Source organism: Rhinoderma darwinii, chromosome 9, assembly GCF_050947455.1.
Source record: "Rhinoderma darwinii isolate aRhiDar2 chromosome 9, aRhiDar2.hap1, whole genome shotgun sequence".
Taxonomy (NCBI): Eukaryota; Metazoa; Chordata; class Amphibia; order Anura; family Rhinodermatidae; genus Rhinoderma; species Rhinoderma darwinii.
The window spans coordinates 72353659-72364284 of record NC_134695.1 but is presented as its reverse complement, the minus strand read 5'-3'; the positions used below and the strand labels follow the sequence as shown (position 1 = coordinate 72364284).

The following is a 10626-nucleotide window of genomic DNA, read 5'->3' as shown; positions in this document are numbered from 1 at the left end:
TTCCTGCTTGCGGTCAGTGAATAGGAACTTTTCAATTGTGGTCCAGAGGTTTGAAACCTGCACAGATCTAATACTTCACTCTGACAGATTGTTACAATCTAGAAAATTCTCTGTAAGCAAAGATCATCAACAGTTCCAAAAGCCATAACTTTTTTTATTTTTTCATCGACATAGCCGTGTGAGGGCTTGTTTTTTGTGAGCCGAGTTGTAGTTTTTAACGTTTGCAGTTACTATACCATATAATGTATGGAGAAATTGAAAAACCTTCTTTGTGGGGTGGAAAGGGAAAAAAACAGCGATTTCTTTATGCTTTTTTGGGTTTCGTTTTTACGGTGTTCACAGCGCGGTAAAAACGACATGACAACTTTATTCTGCGGGTCAATAAGATTACGGCAATACCAGAATTTTTATATTTTTTGTATTATAATGTATTAGCTTTACCCCAAAAAATATTTAGAAACACAAAAGTGCTTTGTGTGGTCATGGTCTGGGAGCCATAGCGCAATGTGAGGACATTTTTGGGAAAATAGAACTTTTTGATCACTTTTTATTCAAATTTTTTGCGGAGATGAGTCGACTAGAAACAGCAATTCTGGCTTTTATTTATTCTTTATGGCATTGACCCTGCGGATTAAAAAAACGTATATTGTAGAAGTTTGGACTTTTACGGACGCGTTACCAATTATCTTTATTTTGCGATTATTTTTTTTCAGAACTTTAGGAGGAAAAAAAATTGAAAATATTTTTTTTTTCCTTTTAATATCTTTCATTTATTTGGACATTACTAAAAACTTTAGTTCGTAATTATTTTTTTTAATCCCCCAAGGAGACGTGGACGAGCGATCGTTTCATCGCTGGTACAATACCCATGTATTGGAGTGCATTGTAATTTTCACAGACTTCAGTTTATCCCTGCCTTTATCAGGCTCATAGGCTGCCATGACAACCATCGGCAGCCTGCGATCGTGTCACGGGTAGGGCTGATTGGATGATGGAGGAGGCCCATCCCCTATTTCTAATGGCTTAAATGCTGCGGTCACTTTTGATTGTGGCATCTCCATGGTTAACAGACACCCGCTGGGTATTTAGTGGGAGCAGACGATGATGTACAGTTACGCCAAATGTTGGTAAGGGGTTATAAGGGTTTTCCCAGCAATCATCAGAAAGAAGAGCCGCGTCCCCCGTATGAATGAAGCCGTGGACACGTGTGCGCACTACCGCTCAATTCATTCTCTATGGGACTGACGGAAATAGCACAGTACAGCGCACCTCTATCTCTGTCCCATAGAGAATGAATTGAGCGGTAGTGAACACAGGTGACCACGGATCCATTCAAAACAGGGGAAACGGGATCATCGTTCTCATGATCGCTGGGGATCCCATCGGTACGACCCGCATCGATCACACATTTTTCCCGTGGATAGGTAATAAATAATTTTTGTGGGACAGCCACTTTAATATCCCCTGTGGTTGGCACTGCCGGAAAGTTGAACACATACTGCCAGGTTCCTCCGGTTTACAGCTGTTCGCTGGGGGTCCCAGCAGGGGAATACAGTGATCAGCTTATTGTCAAGGGACCCATTTAACAAGTAGGGATTGTACAAACCGCACAACCCCTTTAATTGTTGCGTCCAGGCTGTTTAGCTCACATAGGATTGCCTAAACTGGTTAGAATTGTAGCAAATCCTCAACGGATAGCAGAATGTTTCACATTCACTGACAGCAAGCAGGGAACATAAAAACGGTGAGGAATTATTACACAAGACATATTAGAAAGTTGCAGAACTTTTCATTATACACGGTATAAGCTTTATTTACATAAAAATTGAAAATTTCTTTAACATTCTGCTATATTTTATTACTATCTACAATATACGTCTCCAGTATTTATTATGTGTAGCAGCAGAAGTAATTGGGCCTCCACACTGATCGCATGTAGTGCTGCAGATATCATATATAGTATAGAGGGCCTATAAGCACCTAAGAAGTAGACCTTTGCTGGATACTGCTACCTCTGCACCCCTATAATTCACCCCAGACTCACTCATAAACAATGTGGCTCTTGTACCTCCCTACAGACTGTGGACTCAGGATGACGGGGTCTGTACTAATGGTCTAAGCGTCCGCACTGTATAAAGCACCAGTGTGCTCCGATCCTGCTTCGTGTTCTGCAACAGTCCAAACACGGAAGTGGAGCCACAAAGTAGGTACAAAGTATCCATCTACCATGTGAAATTACCGTCATAACTTAAGTCATCAATCATCCGAGCCATAAAACCTTTTATTGGCTTCAATCACCTGCACCGCTAATGGAGAGGACAGGTGAGATATTTTAGATCTACATGCAAATTAATTATATATTTCCATAATGACGATATAGAACAGAAATAGGAATCTAACCTGAATCCCGCAGAAGTTATTAATCATAGGACATGGAGCAATACAAATTAAGACATACACCTCTGGGTGTGCCAGCTAGAAGTTCTACAGTGGATATTGTTGTTCCAAGCTGACTAATGCGACCTAGTGACCCTGTGACAGTGTGCTTCTGAGCTGGTGTATCTAAACCTAGGTGTGATACTGTCTGAAGAGCCTGTGTATCTAATGCTATTAATTGTTATACGGTCTAAGATCCACACAGCATTATAAGACCCCGTTCCCATCACGTAGATGGCCTCTGTTTAATGTCTACTTACAAGGTATACATTAAACGGATGCCTGTGAAGGGTGCCATACATTGGCATCAGTCACCTATAGGCTCCCAAAAAATAAATTTATATTGTATGGGATTTTCTTTTACTAGATTCCATCGTCCACTACACTATTCCATTTTTTTTAATATTTTTTTTTTTGGAGGGGGGGGGGGATATTCTGACGTTTACTGGCCCTACAGAGGCCAGAAGCACACTTTTGTCCTCAATTGGGCTCATGTAACCCTATCTGGAGCTCTTCTGGTGTACACGCTAAACATACAACACAAACATGATGTGAACAGGGTCTAAATAATCTCTGGGGACGGGATACAGTGTATTGTAGAGCCAGGAAGAATGTATTCTTAGTATCGTACAGAACAATCCATGTATCTAACTGGTTGTATCTATTTTAGACTAGAACAAAACTACATTCGTGACTCCAGAAGATGAGAATATCTCAACTTTGCAAAGTTCTGTGTGTTGTTGGTTTTGGGCTTTGTGTCACTGTTCTGATCATGCGAGGTCCCAATGATGTCGAGTGCCCAGACCGGTCTGATCCTTATCTGCAGGTAATTCAATCTGTAAAACCAGTGCCAAACAATATAATGGGAGAAGAGAACTTTACTAGGATAGACCTGAATATGGAGACTGATTTATACGACATCTAGAAAACGAAGTCAAAGTAGAGAATAATAAATTGTCTTTGTGTAAATCTATTTGTTCGTGACGCTCCGCTTGTTCCATTCACTGACTATTTCTGGGTTTACAGAAAACAGAAGTGCCGTACAACCGCTTATTTGACATAACCCGAGACGCTCTACAAACTCTTGACATTTCCTATAAATATCTGCTGGGTTCTCCGTCCACAACAAAAAGTTAGTATATGTGTAATTAATTATTTAAATGAAAAAATGTTTATTATTCTAAATGGGAAACAGAACATAAGGTCGGTGCCAAATAAATAGAATGAAGGATGAGCAAGAGAGTCTTTAGTATCACTTATGGAGTTTGGCTGCGGGATCTCTATATTTCCATATAGCACTCCCAAGATTATTGCGCCCGCCATCTGGGGGGAATATCTTATTTAGGAGGAATATATTAATGCAACAGTGTTCTTTTAAGAGGTTTTCTAGGAATTTCCATTGATGGAATAACCCCCGGGACCCCACCAGTCAGCAGAATACTGTGCCTGAAAGCCCCAAGACCCCATCGCTGTTGTTTCAAGTGCGTCTGGTACTGCAGCTCTGCCCTGTACAAGTGAATTGATCAACTGCAATATGAGACACGACCGCTTGTACGGATGTTGAACTGTGAAGGGTTCCTCTCGCTCAGCAATGGCCAGGAAAAAAACCTGAAAACAAGTTCTACAATTAACAGAATTTTAGTAATTTTGCCCGTACATTATTAGTAATCATTGTTTGTGGTGTTAATAAATCACCAATAGGCCTAAAAGCCCTATTACATGGGCCAACGATCAGGAAAATGAGCGTTCACATGAACGCTAGTTCCCGATCATTGCCGTGTGTAAACAAGGCAACGATCAACCGATGAATGAGCAAACGCTCAATTATCGGCTGATCTGCTCGTTTATGCAGCATTCAAAATCATCGTCGGCCGCACATCTCACGGTGTAAAACAGGAAGATGATGGAAATGTATGGGGACGAACGATCGGAGTTGATCGGTGATCGCTTTCACGGCCCATATCGGGCCCCCGACGTGGGCCGTGTAAACGAGCGCCGATCAACGATCAGCGTTCGTTTGCTCCTTTCACAAGGTTCTATGTATGGGGATGAGCGCTCGTTACTTTGATCTCGTTACATTGATCGCTCGTCCTCATACATTTCTATCATGTCGGCAGCACATCGTTGTTTACACAGAGAGATGTGCTGCCAACAACGATAATGTTTTTGGCCGCAACTGCATAAACGATACTGTGAACGTTCTGTGGACTCTCGTTTGCCCGATAATCGGCCCATTTAAAAGGGCCTTAACACTAGAACAACATATCTAGGCTTCAAATCGGGACACAAGTTTAAACGTGTCAGTTGGATCTGAACACCCACGGCTGGTAGCAGCTGGCAAAGCTGGGCAGATGTCAGGGCTCATTGTAGAAGGGTGCGCTTCAATCCACTCGTTAAGCTGCGGCACAAAGTCCCGCAAGGTCCCTGGTCAGTGGTTGGGTCTAAGAGGTTGAGATAGACAGGGCCGCACATGGCGAGTCCCAAGAGCCCATCTTAGTCCCTCCATTATAAATTCACATTACTGTATTCAGCTCTAAGTGATTAATAATATAAAAATATTGGTAGTAGATTCGAGCGACTCATCTGGAGATAAAATGCAATACAAAAAAGGGGCAGAGGGCACGAGTTTGATTGAACACCCCAAAGAATCATGTTACACTATACAAAAAACAGACAAACTGGCTCTCTGGACACCTTTGTTGTATAAAATCAACCGTGTTGTAATTCATTGATCAAGCACTAATACCACCATTTCTAAGGCCTGGCAGATTTTGACCAGCCTGCACTCTCTTTGACGTGTTTTTTGTGGCGTTTATTCGGCTGCGGCCATTGAGCGCCGCGGGCAAAAAATGTTGTGAAAACCGCTTTCTCTGCCTCCCATTGATGTCAATGGAACGTCAGAGACTGACTTTTTTTGGCACGGTTTCTGCATCAAAAACAGCTCCAAAAAAACTCCATGTGAACATACCCTTATATCCTCATTAAAAAAAAACACATCATGCAAAATACATTTCATTATATAGCATAAAAAATACAAATAAACGTACAAAATAATAATTATGGAATCAAAGGATTATTGGGAAAAAAAAACTATTGTGACCTTTATATATATATATATATATATCAAAATATCGGCTCTTAACTCACTTTGAAAAAAAAAAAGGAAAAAACAGAGCAGGTAAAAAGGAGGTGAAATCCTCAACACCACAAGTGTAATAAATAAAATAAATAGTATAAAATGTTACCGCTCATACAGTTATTAGAAAGGCAGTCTGAAGTGTTCGCAGAGGATTCACTTATCCCCCAGTCTGTATGCCAATAGACACGCCAACTTCTGCAGCCCGACCCTGGGTTTCACTAGAGGAAGCCGGAGGGGCGAAACCAAGGGTCGGGCTGCAGAACTTGGCGTGCCACGTGTCATTTTATGTGATATTTGCCTTTCAAATTAATTCATATTGTGAGTATGGGCTAAAGCGTGGAGTTTTCGTTTTCCTAAATGCGTTGCACGATCTGTTCCTTTTTCCCTCGTTGGAGCTATAGACCAGCGACTGAGAAACATCTAGTCAGAACGCTGTTATATCACTTGTGAAACTACAAGGTCAACAACTACAGAGAACACGCCAGTGGGAGTTGGAACTGTCCATTTGCATACAGACTGGCGGATAAGTGAAACCTCTGAACACTTCAGACTGCCTTTCTAATAACCGTCTGAGCGGTAACATTTTATACCATTTATCTATTGTGACCTTAGGTGTGGGATAGGACAGCAGTCAGTCACATATTGTGTAGAATTCATACCAATTACTCAACTGATGTGTTTACTCCGATTCCACAATTGGTACATGTAACAGATTCACTTTGTGTTGGAATCAAAATTACAATCAAAAAGTCACTAGTGCTGCAATTCTAAATATTGTAGCAGAATGTATGACATTATACTGCTGTACCATATTGCACTATACCTCCTTTGGACTTCAATATATACGGCACGATATCGTTGGTTAAGATGAGATAACGCATGGGCCTCGCGGTCGGTCTCGAATATATTTCCCTAGACGAGGATAACTGCTACGAGAGTGAATACATCACATATTGCGTAGCCATCGTACCAATGACTGAACTGAATAAATCATATCATACACCTAAGGTTGTAATATTTTTTTTTTCCCTTATACTTTTTTGGTTTTATCATTATTATTTTATATGTGTATTTTTTTATTTTATATACTATTTTTCAAAACACGTGATTTTTTTATGAAATGTATTTTACACAATGTGTTTTATGGGGATATAATAAATTGGGACATACGTTACAATAGAATTGTCTGATCAATAAATTACAACAAATGATTTTATATAACAAATGTGCCAAGAGCGCCAGTTTACGTCAGTCTCTGAATGAGAGCTTGAATCTGATTGGTTTCAACTTTTTCACTCTTTCCTTCAGTTTTGTTAGATCTCGTTTATTGACTGTACCAGAGCTTGCCTCCTTGCACAATATCATTCTCAATCCTTCCTCTATCCCAGGGGTCTCTAACCTTCAGCACTCAAGCTGTTGTGAAACTACAACTCCCAGCATGCCCAGACAGCCAAAGGCTTTATTATTCCAGCCAAAGGCCATCAAGGAATGGTGGGAATTGTAGTTTGACAGCACCTGGAGTCACGGAGGTTGCTGACCCCTGATCTATCCTGTCAGTCGTCCAAAATGTTCTCTCACTAATGAACCAGATGAACCCGTTATAGATTGTAATATTTTTTACGATTTCACTTAGGATTCCTATCTATTGGTATATCTTCTGTGAAGAGAAAGCAAGAAAGTTATCTGCTGACCACAATCCAATCTATCTTCAGCCACTGCAGCCAGGAGGAGTTGAATGAATTGGTGGTGGTCATATACCTGGCTAATGCAAAACACACCGACAACCGAGACACTGCAGAGGAAATAGAAAAGAATTTCCCTTTAGAGATTGTTGCAGGTCATCTTATTGTTATCAGCAGCTATATCAATGCCTACCCACCTCTGGACGGCTTAAAAAGGAACTACAATGACTCTCCCGAAAGAGTGAGGTTTCGCTCAAAGCAGAATGTGGACTACGCCTTCCTGGTCAACTTTTGTGCCAATATGTCTCAGTTTTATCTTATGTTAGAGGACGATGTGACTTGTTCCAAAAACTTCCATACATCAATTAAGAAATACATCGAGCAGTACAGCTCTCCTTGGACCACTATCACCTTTTCTAACTTGGGTTACATTGGAAAGCTTTACCACAATGAGGACCTTCCAAAACTGGCCCGTTTTTTGCTTCTCTTCTACGACGAGATGCCATGCGATTGGCTCCTAGACCTGTTTTATAAATCCAAAGCTCAACCTGATATTATCCGATACAAACCGTCTCTCTTCCAACACATGGGAAAATATTCCTCCTTCAACGGCAATTACAATAAGTTGAAAGACAAAGATTTTATTGAAGTTGTGAAATCGTACGGAGATCAACCACCGGCCTCTTGCTTTACAGATATTAAGGTGCATGAAGATTACACTCCAGATAATGTTTGTTTCCCGGGTCCCAGATTCTTTTGGGGAATAGAAATAGACTCTGGCAACTATTTTATGATGGTTTTCCAAAATCCAACCAACATTGAAAAAATTGGTATCGTTACCGGGATCCCTGAACATCCCAAGGATGTCCTAAAATTGGGTAATGTACTGATAGGAAGACATAAAGAGCAGGATAAAAAGTCCTGCAAAACATATAAAAATATTGGCCAGTTTGAAAATGGAACATTTGTACTTGATAATATAGATCACGCAACAGGAGGATTGATAGATTGCCTTAAACTTCAGGTTTCCGCACCCCAGGCTGAATGGCTTATAATACAAAAAGTAGGTATTTGGGTCAAGAAAGAGAAAATACATAATGACACCTCATCTCATGTGGCTTCCTCCTCTAGGTAGGTTCATTTGGAGACCGGGACGGATTTCTTTTGTATCACGCTTTTCATAATACTCCTCCATGATTTCTATAGCAGTTATGAGATTGCACGCTTTACGCCACGGTTGGAATCTAGACATGAGCAAACAGCGTGCAGTGATTTTGAATTTCAAGCAAATCAAAATTTTATTTTTTGTAAAAAAAGAAAAATAATTCTATCCTTTTTTTGAAGAAAATAAGATAATGCCTGTTTTTTGTGGCATCCATAAGACTTTGGAATCGCTAATCCCTATGGAATTACAGAGCAAGTCGATCACATCTGATAGTAACTAATGATGCAGTACAGATATGATAAATCGTAGTTTTTGCTACAGTATATTGTATAATTATTCTGAATGTCACTCCTATCGGTACAGGCTTCATATTCTATTACGAGGAACTTCAGGTGGTCCTCATTGTTGCCCCCTGTGAGAAATGTATGATGTAGAAGCTGCCCAGAGGATTGGGGGAAGGGAAGTGACAACTGCTCGGAGCACATCTGTCTCATAAAAGCGGTTGTCACTGTTCAATCCTGTTCTGCATTTGTCTTGTCAAACTAAGCTAAATATCAAGATTAAATACAAACAACCGGTGGCTCATTTAGTTTTAGGAGTAGAAAACGTAGTTGTTTCACTATCTTGAAGGGCTTTACACCTGACACAATATTACCGCTATGCTTCTGCTTTTCCAAACGACGCAATTTCTAGTACTCAAAGCAGACGTGCCCTGGTCTTAGGCTATATTCACACGAACGTGTGTCAAATCGGCGATTTGCATCCGTGTGGGACCCCCTTTTTATGGATCCCTCATAGACTTGAGTCTCCGTCTCCTCAGGACATGCATACCCATCAGACATACAGAAATCTATATGCCATTAACACTCAGCAAGTCATAGACAGTCTACATTGTCCCCCATCTCTTCCCTCTCCTGTCCCAATGTGGCTGCCAAACATGACAATAACAATCAAAAATGCTTTGGATGAAGCAGCCCCCCCTACACTCCGAACCACCCAGCAAAGACGTCCACAACCCTGGCACACCCCTCAGTCCTGATTTCTTCAGCGGTGCTCGAGATGTGCCGGACGTCTGGGGAGAAAAATCGCATTTGTCAGCAGATTTCCTCCAATACAAATTCCTGTGAAAGGAGCAAATGAGCGCTGATTAACGAGCTGTCTCGTTGATCGGCGCTCGTTGCACTGGCCAAATTTGGCTGGTGTAAAAGTACCTTTAATCGTAAAGTGCAGACGCCGATCACAGATTTCAGTGCTGAAGTCCTGGGAACTGAATTTTAAAGTTAAAATTGACAACATCCGGCATGACATTATTTCCCAGTCCCCTAGTAACATCGATCCCCTTCCCTGCCGCACTCAGTCTTCTTCACTTTCAGCATTCATTTGTAAACTGCCTGAAGAAGGAGCCTGTGTGCTCTGAAAGCCGCATATAGAACTTTTATGGTTAGCCAATAATGGTATCACACCTACAGTACTTTTGTCTTTTTTGACACAAAAGTATTTAACATTGCATAGCATTTGACCCAATAACAGAAGAAGTAGTCTCTAGGCTCCTCTCTTCTTCTGGTCCTACTGCCTGTCCTAGTGATCCTGTCCCCTCACACCTCCTCCAGTCCCTCTCCCCTCACACCTCCTCCAGTCCCTCTCCCCTCACACCTCCTCCAGTCCCTCTCCCCGGCTGTCACTAGTCACCTGACTAACATATTTAACCTCTCTCTTTCTTCTGGAATCTTTCCCTCCGCTTTTAAACATGCCATTATAAACCCATTACTGAAAAAAACAACTCTTGACCCATCCAGCGCTGCCAACTACCGACCAGTCTCTAATCTGCCCTTCATCTCCAAACTCCTGGAACGCTTGGTCTACTCTCGCCTTATCCGCTATCTCTCTGCTAACTCCATTCTTGACCCCTTACAATCTGGTTTCCGCACTCTACACTCCACAGAAATTGCCCTTACTAGAGTCAAAAACGATCTCTTGGCGGCTAAATCTACCGGCAAATACCCTCTACTGATTCTTCTGGATCTCTCTGCAGCCTCTGACACTGTAGACCACAAACTCCTACTTAACCCCTTAATGACCGCCGATACGTCTTTTTACGGCGGTCATTAGTGGGCTTTATTCTAGAGCGCCGCCAAACTACGTCGCTGCATTAGAATAAAGTAAACAGAGCAGGGAGCCGTGAAATCTCCCTGCTCTCAGCTGCC

The 10626-nt window shown here is 41.5% G+C and overlaps 1 protein-coding gene across 1 annotated transcript; it reads left to right on the top strand.

The window, feature by feature from the left end:
* Nucleotides 1–2083: 2083 nt before the first annotated feature.
* On the top strand, nt 2084–8467 carry LOC142660453 (alpha-1,3-mannosyl-glycoprotein 4-beta-N-acetylglucosaminyltransferase C-like). Its single transcript, XM_075837069.1, has 4 exons — nt 2084–2322; nt 3107–3262; nt 3463–3568; nt 7209–8467. Exons 2-4 carry the CDS (start codon nt 3140–3142, stop codon nt 8390–8392), a joined length of 1413 nt encoding a protein of 470 aa, XP_075693184.1. The 5' UTR covers nt 2084–2322; nt 3107–3139; the 3' UTR covers nt 8393–8467.
* Nucleotides 8468–10626: the final 2159 nt, after the last annotated feature.

Bases quoted from the DNA above. Each gene is read 5' to 3' on its own strand.
- LOC142660453 (XM_075837069.1), top strand. From the start codon at position 3,140: ATGAGAATATCTCAACTTTGCAAAGTTCTGTGTGTTGTTGGTTTTGGG. The intron at 3,263-3,462 runs GTAATTCAATCT...CTGGGTTTACAG, and splicing joins GGTCTGATCCTTATCTGCAG to AAAACAGAAGTGCCGTACAA. The intron at 3,569-7,208 runs GTTAGTATATGT...GATTTCACTTAG, and splicing joins TTCTCCGTCCACAACAAAAA to GATTCCTATCTATTGGTATA.